At 46.0% G+C, this 18,537-nt stretch overlaps 1 protein-coding gene and 1 long non-coding RNA gene across 7 annotated transcripts in view; one reads left to right on the top strand and one right to left on the bottom strand.

The window, feature by feature from the left end:
- Positions 1-6,751, bottom strand: part of LOC138763060 (uncharacterized) — a 28,487-nt gene extending 21,736 nt beyond the window's left edge. Inside the window, exon 1 of one of the 2 annotated variants that reach the window (XR_011357300.1) lies at positions 6,322-6,751. This is a non-coding gene — a long non-coding RNA (uncharacterized lncRNA). The remainder of the gene's footprint in view (positions 1-6,321) is intronic. The other variant, XR_011357301.1, reaches the window with a different exon arrangement.
- usp4 (ubiquitin specific peptidase 4 (proto-oncogene)) overlaps positions 6,519-18,537 on the top strand; it is a 109,742-nt gene continuing 97,723 nt past the window's right edge. For 2 of the 5 annotated variants that reach the window (XM_069936614.1, XM_069936613.1), the window contains exon 1: positions 6,519-6,884. In XM_069936614.1, the coding sequence (XP_069792715.1) occupies positions 6,796-6,884 (89 nt within the window). In that variant the 5' untranslated portion in view covers positions 6,519-6,795. The remainder of the gene's footprint in view (positions 6,885-18,537) is intronic. The other 3 variants (XR_011357299.1, XM_069936611.1, XM_069936615.1) reach the window with 2 other exon arrangements.

The following is an 18,537-nucleotide window of genomic DNA, read 5'->3' as shown; positions in this document are numbered from 1 at the left end:
GCAAGCATGCAGGTACAGCAGGCGGTTAAAAAGGCAAATGGTATGTTGGCCTTCATATCAAGAGGGTTTGAGTATAGGAACAAGGATACCTTACTGCAGCTGTACAGGGCCTTGTTGAGACCCCACCTGGAGTATTGTGTGCAGTTTTGGTCACTTTATCTAAGGAAGGATGTTCTTGCAATGGAGGGAGTGCAGAGGCGATTCACCAGGCTGATACCTGGAGTGGCAGGAATGACTTATGAGGAAAGATTGCGCAAATTGGGATTGTACTCGCTGGAGTTTAGAAGATTGAGAGGGGATCTCATAGAGACATATAAAATTCTGGCAGGACTGGACAGAATGGATGCAGATGGGATGTTTCAATGGTGGGGGAGTCCAGAACCCGGGGCCATGGTTTGAGGATAATAGGCAAACCATTTAGGACCGAGATGAGGAGAAATTTCTTAACCCAGAGGGTGGTGAATCTGTGGAATTCATTGCCACAGAGGGCAGTAGAGGCAGGTTCATTAAATATATTTAAGAGGGAATTAGATCTATTTCTTCAGTATAAGGGTATTAAAGGTTACGGAGAGAAGGCGGGGACGGGGTACTGAACTTTAAGATCAGTCATTATCTCATTGAATGGTGGAGCAGGCTCGAAGGGTCGAATGACCTACTCCTGTTCCTATCTTCTATGTTTCTATGATCCAGCTAGGAAGTATGCTTTTGATGGTGTGTACCTGTAGATGTTGAGGGATAACATCTGAACTTTTAGTCTTCTGAGATAGTAGAGGCATTAGTGATCTTGATCACTGATTTGGGTAGGAATATTATACAATTGGATTCAGTAGGCTGAAGAGATATTTCTGTACTGTTTTTGACTCTTAAATGGTTCATACCTGAACTATCTAAAGTAGATCAGACATCCAAGCTTTGAGCTTGTTTCATGAATGCAGTATTAATCCAAAGGCTACCATTAAACAAAATGCCTTGGATTAAATTATTTGTATGGAAAGCAGAAACTGACAGAAACACTCAGCAGATATGGCAACATCTGCAGAAGGAATGAAATAAAATGTTTCAAGCACAACATTTGTTCTGTTTATCTCCATTGATTTTGTCTGTTAATAAATCTCGATTGATCTGGACCTTGATTTCTTCCATTGACAGACTAGGTAAGGTTATCAATCTCAGTTTTGAAAGTTGACATTTCTTACTCTTAATAATTGGTGGCTATTTTCTCCACCTCTGAATTTCCTCACTTCATTTTTAAAATGCAGTAATCTAGTTTCCTTTATAGATATTGGTTCATCTGCTACATGTCAGATTTTTCTGATTTATTTTTGTTTGTTTAAGATTTCTAGCAATTTTATTTTACATATACTGCTGGTAAAGTCTAGACACCATAGAATATATTGTAAAGTCGCTTGCTAATCAGAAGAAATGGAAATATTCTGTTGCCCTCATAAATGATGTAAAAGTGACTTGCCAATTGATTTGGGGAAATTGCCTGCAGTCCATGATGTCTGCATTGAACATGATGCCTAAAACACTGCTGCTTGCACATGATATACAACCCTCTGTTTCTTGTATATTCTCATGCTATCTAGCAACATCTTAAAACACTACCAACATACCTGCTTCCATCACCATCTTTTTCAGCCTGTTTGAGGCACCTACACTCGGTTTTTTTTAAATGGTACAAGTATGTTTGCAGGCACGCAGACACAGCTAGACATTTGTGCGCATGGGAACATGTATATAAATGTTAAATGGAACTGTAGTTTTCAACCTTTTTCTTTCCACTTACCATTTTTAAGTATTCCTTTATGCCAAAAGTGCTCTGTGATTAGAAAGGGATTGCTTAAAGTGGTATATGGGTGAAAAGAAAGTTTGAAAACCACTGTTTCAATTGTACCTAATTGAGTCATTATGTGCACGGTGTCACAACTCCAAAGGAAATGGGCCAATGACAATTTTTCCCAAACAAAATATTTCAGTAACAAATGGTTCTAGAGGAGTGATTCTCAACTTTCCCTTCCTACTCACAGAGCACTGATGGCATACGGATGTGTCAAAAGAAAAAGGTTGAGAACCACTACTCTAGAATGTGACATTGTTATCCTAGGAAACGTTCTGACTGTCTAGTGTTATGTACATGACAGGAACAATAAACTTAGCCCAGATGGTGTATTTAAAATAATATTTTTAATTATTAATCAACAATCATACACCTACTCTAATTTAACTAACTTATCTGAACTTAATTAAAGTTATATACAATTATCTAAATTACACCAATATATTTGTGTATAGTTTGTGGAAAATACCCCAAGCCACTACAGCTGAAGGCTCAATTCTGGGAAGGCACCTCAAAGTTCAGTTTCAGAAATTCAATGATGATATGTAGGTTTGAAACTGATGTGACATGTAGGCTTTAAGATGGTTGAGACACACAGACCTTGTAGATGTGACATTGCAGGCTTTAAGATGAAGTTAGCAGTTCCTGAAGTAGGTGAAAGAGACCAGGGTTGATAGAATGTGATTCAGAGAAATATCCTTTTTAGACATATGCTTTCTTCTGCAATTAGAACCCTTTTCATGGGTCAGTCATGGTACAGTGCAATATTTCTTCTGCAACTTTAAAACCCTTTTTGTGGGTCAGTCGAAGTGGCCTCTCATCCTTCTGTAAACAAAAGGAAGAAATCTGACATTGTCTCTATCAGGGGTTTCCAACCTTTTTGTTCTGTACCCCTTAGCAGCTGGTGTAGCTCCTTCGGCTGTGATGGTATGGCCCAGGAACTGCATGGGCTCTTTCCCAAACTGGGATTTGGCCGGGTTGATCGTTAGGCCGAAGTCGGCCAGTCGGGAGAAGAGGGTGTGAAGGTGAGACTTATGTTGTGCCTGGTCTCTGCTGGCGGCAAGAATATTGTCCAGATAAATGAACACAATGTTCAAATCCCTCCCCACCATATCCATGAGGCACTGGAAGGTCTGGGCTGCCTTTTTGAGCCTGAAAGGCATTCGTAGAAATTTGAACCAGTCGAAGGGGGCGATGATGGCCATTTTGGGATTTCCTCGAGGTGCACCGGGATTTGATGATACTCGTGCACCAGGTCAACCTTGAAGAACACCCTCGCGCCATGCAGGTTAGCCATAAAGTCATGAATGTGAGGGATTGGGTAACGGTTAAGCAGTCGATAATCTCCGCAAGGGCACCAGCCACCGGAAGCTTTTGGGACCAGGTGGAGTGGCGAGGCCCAAGGACTGTCAGAGCATCGAATGATCCCCAGCTTCTGCAGATGCGAGAACTCCTCTTTCGCTATCTGGAGCTTATCCGGTGGGAGCCAGCTTGCCTTGGCATGGACAGGCAGCCTTGGGTGGGGGTATAATGAAACACCCATGGCGTGGTGAGGCAGCAGAGAACTGCAGCTTGAGGAGGGACGGGAACTCATCCAGGATGTGCTGGAACTCATCCTTGGGTGCGCTGACCGTGGCCATCTGTGGCTGCTCTGTGCGGGAGGCATTGAGGCAAACAGATTGGAAGGTATGGGCATTGACAAGGAGCCCATGGGCGAGGAGGAAGTCGACACCCAGAATGGAGGTTCAGAGGGATGAAACGGTGAACCGCCATGAGAACTTCCGCTGGCCGAGCTGGAAGTGAACGATCTTGTTACCATACGTTCGGATCTTTGTTGAATTGGTTGCATGGAGTGGCGATCAAGGTTGGATCCAGGACTAGATGGCCGTGGCCGGGATGACGCTAATCTGGGCCCCAGTGTCGATGAGGAAGCAACAGCCGCTGATTGCATCTCACAGGTAGAGAAGGCTGTGTTCTTGGCCAGCCGCCACAGCCATCAACAGCGGTCGGCCTCGTTTCCCTGGAACGTGCAGGGTTGATGGCACTTCCGAGCCTTGGCTCCCCAGAAGAGGCCTGAATTGGATGGCTTGCTTCTGGCTATGCTCTTTGAGGCCCCTGCAGGAGCTGAGTGTTCCTCCGCAGCGCTAGAGCAAGGCTTGGCGTGGTCGTGCCCTGGACTCGTAACCAGTTGGACTGCTGAGCCCTCCAGGAATCATTCAAGCCATAGCTCCTGAGCTTTTTGAGTGACCTTCCTGGGGTCGTCAAAGCTCCAGGGACAGTAACGGCCGGATGTCTTCGGGGAAAATGGTCGAGTAAGATGTGCTCAAAGAATGGGCAGTCGGTGTGGTCGCCCATGAGCGTGAGGATCTCATCCATCAACGCGATTGGAGTTTTGTCTCGAAAAGCATTGAGGTTAAGCATCCGAGCAGCATGCTGGTGCCTGTAGAGGCCGAGGGAGTCGGTGACCACCCGCTTGATGGTCCTGTACTTATCTTACGCGGGAGGTGCAGCACTTGTTTGGCGGCGGCCTGGTCCAGGGCGGTGACCACATGATAAAACTTGGTCATATCTGATGAAATCTGGCAGAGGTGAAACTGAGCCTCTGCATGGCTGAATCAGGTCTCAGGCTCCTGAACCCAGAAGTCAGGAAGCTTGATGGCTATAGCGTTGATCAAAGAGTCGTTCATATCGGGTTCAAAGGCGCTTGAACCTGTCGGGGTCACCAATTTAGTGATGGCTACTCTGCTTACTGAATAACTCCACAATCAAACAGGTTGAGTTCAGTGAGCAAAACTGACTTATTGAGGTCTGTCTGGCCACTCTTATGCTCCCAGCCCAGACCTGGCTGAGAACCACGCCGTGGGCCCTGATGCCGCCAGGGCGTCACATGGGGGAAGAGCACAGGCGTCTAAGCCTGGTGCTGAGGTCGGGAAGAAACCCCCCAATGGCGCCATTTTGGCCGGCTGTACTGCCACGTGCGTGACATGCGGGACCAGTTCGCCTGCCTAATGGTGTGCTGCCACACCCCAATATATTCTTCCGCTCATATTAATGGAAAACATGGGGAAGGTTAGCATCCACACTTATGCTTATTCGTCAAGATCTATGTTGAAGTGATGAATCACAGCTGGCACTCTGGACAAGCTTAAAGAAGATGTGTGACAAATGATCATACAACTTTTGAGTCATGTGTTCTGAACGGCAGAGACACACTTCCAAACCATGTAAGAGCTGAAGATGCAAGAATAATGGGCCCACTTCAAATACATGGTTGACCTGTCATGTTTGAGGTAAAACACTGAAATACTGAATGAATGCAGCTGGTCATTTCAGTGTCTATAGCAGACAAAGATATATTACTGATGTTTTGGGCCTGAGCCCTTCTTAAAGGAATTATTAGAGCGAGAAGCAGAAAATCTCAGAATCCAGACTAACAAAAAGGATATGATAAGGGATGAGATAAGAATTTATCATGTTTGTGCAAAAGGAGACAGAAGGGAGAGACAGCTAGGAGAAGGTGATAGTTGGGGAAGAAGTGAGGTGGGGCAGAGAGATCGATATTAATGCCATCTGGTTGAAGATGTGTTGTTCCTCCAATTAACAGGTGGTCTCAGTCTGGCAGTGCATGAGATCATGGACGAGACATGCCAGGAAGGGAATGGTATGGGGAATTGAAATGGGTGGCCACTGGGAGATCCAAGTTATTGGACCAAGCCACTGGCTTATTGACAAAGGCCATTCCAAGGATTTTTCCTCTTGCCATCCCAGCAAAGGGCACCACACAGCTGGAACAGCCCAGACCCAGGCACTGGGTCAAGCAATCGGGCAGGATTCTGCGTCACCTGCCCCAATATTTCCTTCCACATCCAGATACATCTTCCCCTGGTTTCTGTAAGGACAGCTCCCTCCATGGCTCTCTCGTGCAGTCATCCCTCCACATCAATCCTTCCCTGGCACTTTCCCCTGTGGCTGCAGGAAATGCCACACATGCCCACACCTACTCCCTTACCACAGACAGGCTTTTTCAAGTGAAGTAGGACTGATTTACTGCATCCTGTGCTCCCTTCGTGGCCTTCTCAACAATGGAGAGACTGGGAGATTGCTGGGTACTCCCCTCTGTCCACCCGTCTATTTCTGGGTCACAGCCCCACTCACATGTCTGTCCTTGTGTACAAGACTACTCAGAAACTGGAGGAGCACCTGATTTTCCATCTGGGCACTCTCCAGCCGGATGGCATTAATATGGACTTCTCTGGTTTCTGCTAACCTACTCTCCTTTCCCCTTCACCCAGCCATCCCTCCTCCCCTTGATCACTGCTATCCCCTCCACCACCGCTCACCTCCTGCTTTGTGACCACACCTTCTTCCCCTACCTCTTCCACTCTGTTGTTCGGACACCTGCCGACATTTTAGGGCTCAAGCCCAAAACGCTGGTTCTGTATTTTTTTTAAACCTTTGCTACATAAAGAACAGTGTTTGACCTGCTGAGTTTCTCCGGCATTTTGTTTTTTACTGGAACCACGGTGTTTTACTTCCAGTCAGAAAGGCCGGGCATCCTGAAGAACCTTCCTCCCCCTAAACCAGGCTCCTTCCGCCTGTTTTAGTCCAGCCAGGTCAACGTTAACTACAAGCTCCGCGTCACAAGGAGGCCTGAATGACTGGGCAGCCGTCACGTGTCCAACCGCTCCTTTGGGCGATTGGATGATGCCATGACGTGACGCATTTTCGGGGTGGTGGGGGCGTGTCGGAGTCGCGAGGCGGACGTTCTCGAAGCTGCTCCCCTCGGGCGAGCGTTGAACGATCCGGGAAGTGCCTGACCGCGCGCGCGCGCGCGCACGCCCTGACGCGCGCACGCCCTGACGCACGCACGCCCTGACGCACGCACGCCCTGACGCACGCACGCACGCAGGGGTCGGCGGGCTCGCGCTTTTCCACCCTTTTTCGAGGTGAGAGTAATGGCGGAAGGCGGCGTCCCGGATCTGGAGAGCCAGAAGAATGAGATCGGCAACTCGCTGAAGACGCCGCTGGTGAAGGGGGCCTCGTGGTAAGCTAGTTGGGGTTGGAGCGGCGGTCGAGAGGGCGGGAGGGAGGTGTGGGGGGTGGGATGAAGGCGGCCGATGAGGTCCCCTCGGGATTGCGGATGGATGAAGGAAGAGGTGTAAGTGTACCGACTGGGCCGAGGAAGCGAGCCGCTGAGTCACGGCAGGGGCCGGAGTAGCACTTAGCCTTAGGCGGCAGAAAGTTGCGCATTCGGCCCATTTCGCACATTCTAGGCCAAAATATTAACTTGGTGTGCCCAGTTTTCGGTTCAGAACTCAGTAGGGTACAGCTCTAAATTGACATCTTGAGTGAGGATGTCCGTGTCGCCTCCACCCCAGGCGGCGAGTTGTCATTTGCTCAAGAACTTTTGCTGATGAATAGAATCTTCTGTTCAAGGAAATGGGGTCTTGTTCACCCTTTTGTTTTCTGCGCAGGAGAGCTGATTTCTTAAAAGCACCATCGTTTTATAAACATTGGAAAAATAAGCACATTTCCCATAAAAGGCTCACTGTTTATAATGAGACCATTTACAGGGGGTTAAGATGAAGTAGGGACCTTAAAACTTCCAATGGTCAAACAAAACTTTGGGGGGGGGGGGATAAAAGCACATTTCCCATTAAAAAAAAAGACAAAGTTTTGTTTGACCATTGGAAGTTTTAAGGTCCCTACTTCATCTTAACCACCTGTAATGGTCTCATTTTGAATCTTCTTTGGCTTGGCTTCGCGGACGAAGATTTATGGAGGGGGTAAAAAGTCCACGTCAGCTGCAGGCTCGTTTGTGGCTGACAAGTCCGATGCGGGACAGGCAGACACGATTGCAGCGGTTGCAGGGGAAAATTGGTTAGTTGGGGTTGGGTGTTGGGTTTTTCCTCCTTTGCCTTTTGTCAGTGAGGTGGGCTCTGCGGTCTTCTTCAAAGGAGGCTGCTGCCCGCCAAACTGTGAGGCGCCAAGATGCACGGTGAATAAGGTGATGTGAATAACAATTTGGTGCAAATAACATTCAGGAAATTTGGTTTCCATTCACAATGCCCAGATGCCCATGTGGCTTTCAAATTAAACATTGGTTCAAAGTTTGTTCTTTTTTTAAGCAATTTACATTTTAAGGTTAGGTGGGAAAGTCATTCTGTGCATTTTTTAAGTTCATGATTTTAGTCGTTAATTTAAATATTTAATTTTACACCGTGGAGTGTCGATTCTGGTGAATTATTTATTCACTTTTGGTTAGAATTTGTTCAAGTGCATTCAAGGATTGATTTTAAAACCAGATAGCTGATCCAGCTGTTCTGTTGTCAGGATTAAATCCATTCAATCCACCAAAGTGTTTGCTGTTGCAGTATTTTTGTTTTCATGCATTATCAAGGCTGACAGATTTTAAAGATATACATGGTTTTTTTAATGGATTGCCGAAGTAGCATCTTGTCTTTAAATCCTTAATTGCAAACTCTTGTTATTGTTACAAAACAGGCAATATGTATTTTCCTGTGAAGTGCTGTGCTCTTGATAACTGCCCCTTTCTTCATTAAGATGAAGACATCCACCTGGGAATAGAAATTTTTTTCCAGTTTTATCACCGATTATTGATAAACAACTCTCCAACGCTGTTAGAATCAGATCAAATGACTACACCAAAATATGCACATGACCTCAGAAAAGCACTTGCCAAGTTAATAATTCATTAACAGCTGATTTGCCTCAAATGTAAGCAATGTCCAGTCTCAGGAAAAAAGATGAAACTAAAGATGGGCAAACAATTAGCTGGAGTCATTAAAATCATCTGTCTCAACATGTCCAAATCCTACGATTTAAGGATAATTGTGCGTATGTTGCAGCACAACCAATATATTTGACGGCACTAAAGTACTGAGCTACTTGCTGGTAGGTGTCATCCTTAGCAATTTTGATCCTCAGTGAAAGGAAGATGGAAGTGAACATGAATTCTAGGTTTGGGTGTAATGTACTCATTATCAGATGTATATTAAAGATTTTTTAAAAACTTGTTTAAATACTTTGGAGCAGTGTTAAACTGCTTGAAAATCTCCAGGAAATGATGCGCATAGCCTTCACAAGCATGTGCTGTCCATCTGAGCTTCTGTTTTCTGGTAATCTGCTGTTCTTGTTTATTCCACGCAATCTTCAGTACAAACACAATGCTGGAGAAACTTAGCAAGTGAAGCAATGTTCTTTATATTAGCAACGGTAAAGCAACGTTTCGGGCTAGAGCTCTTTATCAAGGTATAGAAAAATATCAGCAGGCCAACATTTTTATGTTTTACTTTTTATTTTGACAATTTTTAAGACTTCTGACTTGCCCTAAATTTGTGCTATCTTGCCATTTCATGGGGAAACCCCATGTTTGACTACGTTGGAGAAATTTGCGGTGCATTAATGCAGAATTTCTTAACAAAGTGAACTTTTTAAAGAACACTACAGGACAATACAGGCCCTTCATCCCTCGATGTTATGCTGACCCAAATATTCCTAAAGTACTAAACCCTCCACTTTTCCCCTATCTATGTGCCTGTCTTAGTCTCTTAAATATCCCTAATGTTTCATTCTCCACCACCATTCCAGGCACCCACAACTCTCTGCATTCATATATATATGTGTGTGTGTGTGTGTGTGTGTGTGTGTGTGTGTGTGTGTCTGTGTGTATAAAAAGTATCCCTGATGCTCCCCAAACTTCCTTCCCTTCACTTTGCACAAATGTCCTCTGATGTTTGCTATTCCTGTCCTGGGAAACAGGTGCTGGCTGTCCACCCTATCTATTGCCTCTAATAATCTTGTAGACCTGTATTAAGTCACCTCTCATCCTTGTACACTCCGAAGAGAAAAGTCCCATCTCTGCTAACCTTGCCTCATAAGACTTGTGTTCCAATCCAGGCAACATTCTGGTAAATCTATTTGAATAAATAATTGCAATAACAAACGTGGATTATTTTTCCATGAGTATTTAGCTTTTTTTTTCATTCTTTTGCCTACTGCTCTGGCCTCTAAAGCCATTATTAATATCTATCATAACTGAGTGAAGGAAAGTAGTTCAGGGGTAAAATCCTTGAGATATTCAGTCAAGAAGGGAGCATATTTGAAGAGAAAAACAGCATTAACAACATAGATGTTCATCAGATAATAAGCTGGAGCCTGATCACAACATCTTTACTAATAGTTTTAACTACCATATTTGGGAATGACAATAGTCACTTTCTATCCTTGTGCTGTTGCTAGCAAGAAACAGAAATGGAAAGCAAGAAACTGGGCTGTTAGTTTAATGTCTGTCTTGGGGAAAATTTTAAATGTAATATCAAGGAATTTATAGCAAGATACAAAAAAATTCAAGATAATTGGGCAAAATTAACAGTTTTGTGAAAGAGAAATCTTATTTGATCACTTTATTGGAGTTATTTGGTTAAGTAACATTATCCTCTGTGTTCAGGAGAATCTGGATGTACTGGTTCCAGAAAGTAATTGATAAAAGTACTGCAGCAAAGGTCTCTGGAAATAAAAAGCATATGGTGTTGGAGTAACATTGGCACAGAAGCTTGGCAGGCTATCAGGAAATAGTGCATGTGGATCTTTTTTCTTATTGGCAAGATATAACATTCTGTGTGTCACATGGATTGGTGTGTGGGCTATATTTCTTTTTTACTATTTATATTGTGACTTGGATGAATATACTGAAAGGATGATTTTTTAGAACTGTTGGTGACAAAGCCAGGTGGGAAAGTTAGTTGTGAAGGGATACCAGTAGGTTAAGCAAAGTTAAATATCTGGCAAATGGGTTTTAATGTGGGGAATTGTATGAATTGTCCATTTTGGCAGGAAAAAAAGTGAAAACATTTCCTAAAATTAAAATTATGAGACACTGGCTGCGTACTCTCTCATGGCGAACCAGCCCTGCTTGTAACACCACATGGCGGGGCAGCCATGAGAAGATGGCGCCGTCGGGGGTTTCTCCCTCCATCGCGTTTCCAGCCCAGCGCTTGTCTAAGGCAGCAGTTATGATGTCTTCGCGCACGCTGCCCTTAAAGGGGCGCGCACTAGATTTGAATTAAACAGTCGTTAATGACAGCCAATGTGGTGGCAGTGTGTTTCCTAGCGGTAACCTACGCTACATTGGTGACCCCGACAAGCCCAGACGTCTTTCTGAGCTTTGAACATGGATCCCGCCGAGGTCAACGTCGTGGCCATCAAACTGTCCCCCTTCTGGACCCATCACCCGTGTACATGGTTCGGGCAGGTGGACGTGCAGTTCCGCCTCAGGAACATCTCCGTAGATGCCACGATGTTTTACCGCATCGTGAGCATTCTGGACGAGGAAACAGCAGCCAGGGTCGATGATCTCATCCACCACCCACCAGCCGAGGGTAAATATCCTGCCCTCAAGAACCTTCTGGACACCTTCGGTCTCTCCCCTCAACAGCGTGCCTCCAGACTCCTACACCTGGATGGGCTGGGAGACCACACACCATCGGCCCTCATGGATGAGATGCTGGCACTGGCAGAGGATCACAAGCCCTGCTTCTTGTTCTGCCAGATCTTCCTGGAGCAAATGCCCGAGGACATTCAGCTCCTTCTGGCGGACGAGGACTTCACGGACACTCGCTGAGTCGCAGCCCAAGCAGACCCCTCTGGTGCACCAAGAGGGAGAATGTAGCCGACCTCTGTCAGGTCACTCGTCCAGGAACCAGCCGGCCTCAGCTGCCCCCCCCCCCCCCCCCCCCCGCACAAGCTCGTAAGTCCAGGCAACCTTGTACCTACCAGGGAAATGATCCAGCCAGCCACCGTTGATGGCTGCGACGGCTGGCCACGTGAACAACCTCCTTCACGTAACCGATAGATCCACTGGCCGGCATTTCCTGTTGGACACCAGAGCGGAGCTGAGCGTCTTGCCACCCCCCCCCCCCCCCCGCACCACCCTTGAGACACACACTCGATCTCGTGGTCCCACCCTGCGGGCAGCCAAAGGTTTCGCCATTAAAACCTTTGGCACCTACAGGGCACAGATCCATATCGGAAAAGAAAAATTCTGCTGGAAGTTCGTGCTAGCCTCTGGGTACAGTGTTGTTGGGAGTTGACTTCCTGAGGGCACATGACCTGCTAGTCGACATGAAAGGCAAGAGGCTGGTCAACGCTCGCATATTCCACTCGGTTCGCCTAGATGCCACGGACGCCTGCAAGGCCGAAATTGCCACTCCCAGGAACGAATATTCGAGCATATTGGATGAGTTCCCCGCCATCCTTCAGCCCTGGTTCAGTGGCATCTTGCTCCAGCACGGGGTATACCACCACATCTCCATCCAAGGCCCCCCGCTTCACGCCAAGGCCCGACAACGTCCGCCTGAGAAGCTGCAGCTGGCCAAATAGGAGTTCTTTCACCTGCAGGAGTTGGGTATCGTCTGCCGCTTGGACAGTGCCTGGGCATCCCCCCTCTACATGGTCCCCAAATCCTCTGGGGGCTGGAGACCATGCGGGGACTATCGCCGCCTGAACGACACAACCACACCAGACAGGTACCCGATTCCCCACATCCAAGACTTTACAGCTAATCTTCATGGCGCCCAAATCTTCTCAATCTGGTGAGGGGCTATCATCAGATTCCAGTCCACCCCGAGGACATTGGTAAGACGGCGATCATCACCCCCTTCGGCCTTTTTGAATTCCTGCGAATGCCCTTCGGGCTCAAGAACACGGCCCAGACTTTTCAGCACCTTATAGACATAGTGGGTTGGGAATTGGACTTTGTGTTTATTTACCTTAATGATATCCTTATCGCCAGCCGCGACCATGAGGAACACAAGGCCCACCTCCGCACCCTGTTTACCTGCCTGGCAGAATTCAGCCTCACAGTCAACGTGACCAAGTGCCAGTTTGGCAAGCAGACACTGTAGTTCCTAGGGTACACCATCTTGGCAGCAGGGGCTGCCCCAGCACCAGATAAGTTCCTCAAACCCACCACCCTCAAGGGCCTGCAGGAATTTGTAGGGATGGTAAACTTTTATTGTCGGTTCATCCCAGGTGCCGCCCGCATCATGTAGCCGCTGTTCACTTTGATTGCTGCTAAGGACAAGGTCCTGGCCTGGTCGGAGGAGGCAGAGAGCGCTTTTACAGCAATGAAAGTAGCCCTAGCCAACGCCACCCTATTGGTTCACCCATGCCCAGATGCACACACTGCACTCTCGGTGGACGCCTCAGTCACAACCATAGGGGACATACTCGAACAATGGTTTAATGGACAGTGATGCCCACTGGCTTTTTTTAGCAAATGGCTTCGTCTGCTGGTGCTCAAGTACTGCGCTTTTGACCAGGAGCCTCTGGCGCTGAACCTGGCCATCCAGCACTTCCGATATTTCCTGGAGGGCAGGCCATTCACGGTGTTCATGGACCACAAACCCCTCACACAGACGCTCGTTTGACCCATCTTCCCAAGGAGCTGGACTGTGGCAGCGCCCATATGAGGTCCTCCAGCAGTCTGGCAAGACTTTTACTTTGGACATGGGGGGGGGGGGGGGTGGGGAAGCAAACTTTTCCCTGTAGACTTTTCACTTGGACCTCTCACGTTGTGAAGACTTGGCACAGTGCACCCTGAAGCTGTAGGCGCCCTTGCATTAAAGCTGCCCACATTCTGGACAAATAGGCGCCCCGCCTTGCACTTGATTCGGCCAAGCAGAGGCCCAGTTTCAAATCAAGCAGATTACCTTGGATTCAACAAAATACTTCCATTAGTCAACTCGCTGGACCAGGAGGCAGCCTCATGAGTCAATCACCTCATCCAGGCACCGCTAGAGGAAGGTAAATGCATGGCTGTAAAGAACCTCCTTTTTAACACTTGCGGGTTTTCAAGACATGAAAGGGCCACCAGGCTTCTTCACCTGGATGGCCATGGGGACATGCTCACCCTGGCAGAGGGACACAGGCCCTACCTTGTGTTCAAGCAAGCATTCCTTAAGGATGCCTGAAGGCATTAAGGGGCTGCTGGCCACGTGGACTTTGACTCACGTAAAGTCGCGGCATGGGCAGATGTCCTTTATCGCTCCAAATGCGAGCCCACAGAGACAGTCAACTGCATTACAAGGCCAATGCCCAAGACTAGCCCAACACGCAAGCCAGAACCGCCCTGCCCTCAAACAGAGAAGCCTGACCTGAAATGGTGCTTCTACTATCAATGGTGGGGGCAGGAGGATACAGGTGCCACCAACCATGCTCATTTCAGGGAAATGACAGGGCCAGCTGCTATTACTGGCCACAGCAGCTAGCCAGCCAAACAGCCTACTCCACGTCTGGGACAGGATCTCGGGCCACAGATTCCTCGTGAACACGGGTGCAGAGATAAGCGTCATTCCCCCATGTCGCTCGAGACATGCACAAGACCTCACGGCCCCACGCTGCGCGCAGCAGCAACACCACCATTAAAACTTTAGGCAAGAGGTGCATCCCTCTACGTTTCAACAAGACCACTTTCAATTGGTCATTCACATTGGACTGCCAAATTGCAGGCCATATTCCAGAAAACCAAAGAGGCCTTGGCTGCCACAACGATGCTTGTTCACCCATGCATGGATGTGCCCACGGGCCTCACTGTTGATGCATCTACCACAGCAGTGGGCGGTGTCCTGGAACAGTTCATGGACAATGCTTGGAGGCCCCTCACCTTTTTCAGCCGTCATCTATGAACACCTCAACTGAAGTACAGTACGTTCAACAGACAGCTGCTAGCCCTCTACCTCACCATCCGCCATTTCAGCTACTTCTTGGAGGGGCGGCTTTTCATGGTCTACACAGGCCACAAGCTGCTGACGTTTGCATTCTCCATTCTCCGATCCATGGTCTACCCACCAGCAGCGGCACTTATTTTGTGTTTCAGGCAAAGAGAACGTGGCCGACGCACTTTCCAGGCTGGCTGTTCATGCCCTGTCACACGGCATCAACTACTACAACCTGGCTTGAGCCCAGCAGAACAATCCCAAGACTCAGTTTCAGGACAATGATCACAAGCTTGTAGCTCCATGATGTCCCACTGGACACCAGTGGCATGACCTTGCTTTGTGATGTTGCTTCATAATGGTGGCGAGTGGCTTTCGTGGGCTTTCCCATCTCTCCATCCGAACGATGATACGGATGATATCCTGCTTCATCTGGCACTGGCTGTGCAAGCAGGTTAGTGAATGAGCGAAAACCTCCATGCACTGCCAAACTGCGAAGAACCAGCAGCACACCAAGCTCCACCTCCAACAGCTTGACACACTGAGCCACAGGTTCCAGCATGTCCACCTCGCCAAGGTAGACCCCCTTGCCAGTCTCTTAAAGGGTCGTGCTACCTGCTCACAATAGTGGACAAATTTACCCAGTAGTTGGAGATTGTCCCCATCCTGTATGCCACCACTGACACTTGCTTTCCTCTCCGCTTGGGTCTCCCACTTTGGAGTCTCAGCACACATTGTAACATTATTAATTGGGGAGAATTTATAAGATTTAGAGTAGGTCACATACATACACACTTTAAAACACATTCTTATTTGAAAGTCTGAAAAATTCACATTGCAGGATCTCTTGGAGAATGTAAGCACCTTTCACAAGTAGGTGTTAATTGAACTGACATCATAAAATGCTTGACCATTGTCTTGCTGGAGTGATGCTGTCTATCAGTAGCCTTTCTGCAAAGTGCTCACAGAAAGGTCAATTCTGGATTGTTTACCCAAGATAACAACTTGAAAGCAAGAAAGAACTGTTGTTTTGCTGAAGAAGGTGGAGGGTTTTGCAAGTCATGAGTCACATGCTCTCTTTGGAGTTTAAGTTGGAGAGAGAGGGAGAGCTGTCTCAGTCAGTCAGTGTATGGGACACTGACAAGTAACTGAAAAGTGCAATCCAGGAGAAACTGTTTGAAACTGATTGAAAGCAAGTTCCAGAGCAGTAGATGGCTGGAAGTGCTATCTGTCTGATGCTTCTCTTGAAATAGAGGAAGGAATGGAACTCTGTGGTAGCTTGAAGAAAGAGGTTACCATATGAAAAACCCTGATGGGGCAAGTTTCATCAGCGAGACACTGAGGTGACTAATGGTGGTATCTCAGTTGTGGAAGTCTTGGAACAACAAATCTCTCTCTGCAAACCTTACAAGAACCTTCCTGAGCTGTAAACATTTATCTTTCAGCACCAAAGCCTGGTGAACTTTATACATGTTAAATTCTGTGCACAGTATGGTGATTCCCTGCAACCAGAGAACTCAGAAGAAATGAGATTGAACTGCGAAGCAAATAACTTTTCTTAAATTTATACACACATTACATACATGTGCGCTTAGAATTAGAAGGGGGTTATTTGGGTTAGTTAAGTTAAAGTTTGATTCTATTTTCATGTTTGAAGTTGATGGGTTTTGGGGTCCTTTGGGCTCGTAACAACATAAATATCGACTGAGGGGCCCAATTCACTTCTGTCCTTTGGAAAGAACTCTTCAAACTCCTGGGCACCCAGCTACACCACACCACTGCTTACCGTTCCCAGTCCAATGGCATTTTCACTGCCTCCTTAAGTCAGCACTCAGCACTGATGGCAAGGCTGGAAAGATCAAACTGGGAAGATGAACTGCCATGGGTCCTCCTCGATATCCGCACAGTGCCAAAGACAACCTGAAAACCTCAGCAGAGTTGGTCAATGGTGAACCCCTAGCAGTCCTGGGCCATTTCCTCCTTTCACTGCCAGGGCAGAACCCTGGCACCGCTGTCGTACTGGAAAGACTGAGAGACAAATTGGGATCACTCACACCACTACTGACATTGCAACACTGCCACCCCACCCCTCCAACATCTGAACAAGTGACCCTACAAAGCAATAACTACTTTCACTCTTGACATCAGGGGTAGAGAGGAACTTTTCACCCTGGACCTCCTCAAACCAGCACACTTAGATTTGTCACAGCTGGTAAGAGTGCCACTGCCAACACATAGGGATTGGCCACCGAAGCTGAAGACTTCACTAATGACGTGCAGTGAGACCACTGGCAGTTCTTGGGGGGGGGGGTGGTGGTTGTGTGGCAGCGCACCTATTTGCAGCACCAAACCAGTCCTGCTTGTCATGTGCAGTCAGTGGAGCAGCGGCGGCAAAGATGGCGTCGTGGGTCCTTCTCTCCCAGTACAGACCAGAAGTACACCTATGTGCTTACGTGAGTTCTGCCACATGAAGGGTGGGCTCCGGATCACCTTAAAGGCTACGGCACAGAATTCAAAGTAAATCAGTTATATTTAACGAGCTCACAACTTGCTGTCTCAGTTCTTCTCGCTGCGCTCACGCACAACACACTACAATATTATTTATATAGGACTGCCGAGAAGGAAATTGAGAAAATGATGCAGTGAAGAATTAGAAAAACAATTAATGTCATATTCTAGAATAAAATTATCTAGGATTTCAATCTTGAAAATTTTATTTTCCATTTGCGTCAAAACATAGACAGTATTTATCCATAAAATGAAAAAGATAAAATTATGACACAAAAATAATAATTTTTATATATTTTCTTTCCCCCCCCCACCCACCTCCCTCCCCAAAAAAATAGGAAAAAAAAGAAAGAAAAAAAGCCTGTCAAATAAACCTATATCTTATAATCAATTCATTACAATTTACATAACAGTCTTAAATCATAACTAATTAGGGCGGGTCGGATGAGGGTCGTGGTGGACGCTGCAGGTAAAGTCGTAGCAATAAAATCCATGTCGGGTTTCCAAATCTTATCAAATTTTTCTGGTTGATTTCGTAAATTATACTTTATTCTCTCTAATGATACACAATTTAATAATTCTATTTGGCATCTATTCAATCCCACAATATCACCGGATTTCCATGTAACAACTATAGATTTCTTTGCTATTGCTACACTTAAAAACTTCTTTTGATAAATATCTAACTTCAATTGGGAAACATCTCCCAATAAAAATACTCTGGGATCCTTCAAAATTTGCATCTTCAAAACTCGACCCAATAAAATACTTACATCCTTCCAAAACTTATCTACTTTTTCACATTGCCAGACTGCATGCAAAAAAGATCCTACTACTTTATCACATCTAAAACATTGATCAGAACAATTTGAATGAAGTGCATGCAATTTATATGGAGTATAATATAATTGATGTAAAAAATTTAATTGTTCCATTTGATATCTAACATTAATTGTATTAATTACACTTTCATAATATAATTTTGACCATACCTCATCTTGAATGTGTATATTTAAATCTTTCTCTCATCTAGATTTAGATTTAAATAAATCCTTTTTCCAAGTCGTCTCTTGAAATTTAATATACTTATTAGTAATAAATATTTCAATAAACGCATACATTATTAGATATTCAAATGGACTTTGTTCTGGCAATTTAAAATTCCTCCCTAATTTTTTTTAAAATATGATTTCAGCTTGATTTATCATCATTTTACCCATCTGTTAATTCTTCGTTTCTCTTTCTACATGTTCTCCTTTCCATACTTTAAGTATATGCTTCAAAATTGGTGTATCAGATTTTCCTTTTAATAACCTCTCATGCCATTTATATAAAATATGTTCAGAATTACTTTCTCCTATTTTATTCATTTTAATTTGCACCAAATCAATCTTTTCATCGGTCTGATAACAAGAGGACAAAAATCTAAGTTGAGCTGCTTTATAATAATTT

Source organism: Narcine bancroftii, chromosome 5, assembly GCF_036971445.1.
Source record: "Narcine bancroftii isolate sNarBan1 chromosome 5, sNarBan1.hap1, whole genome shotgun sequence".
Lineage (NCBI taxonomy): Eukaryota > Metazoa > Chordata > Chondrichthyes > Torpediniformes > Narcinidae > Narcine > Narcine bancroftii.
The sequence above is the reverse complement of the archived record's forward strand: the minus strand, read 5'-3'. Positions and strand labels throughout refer to the sequence as shown.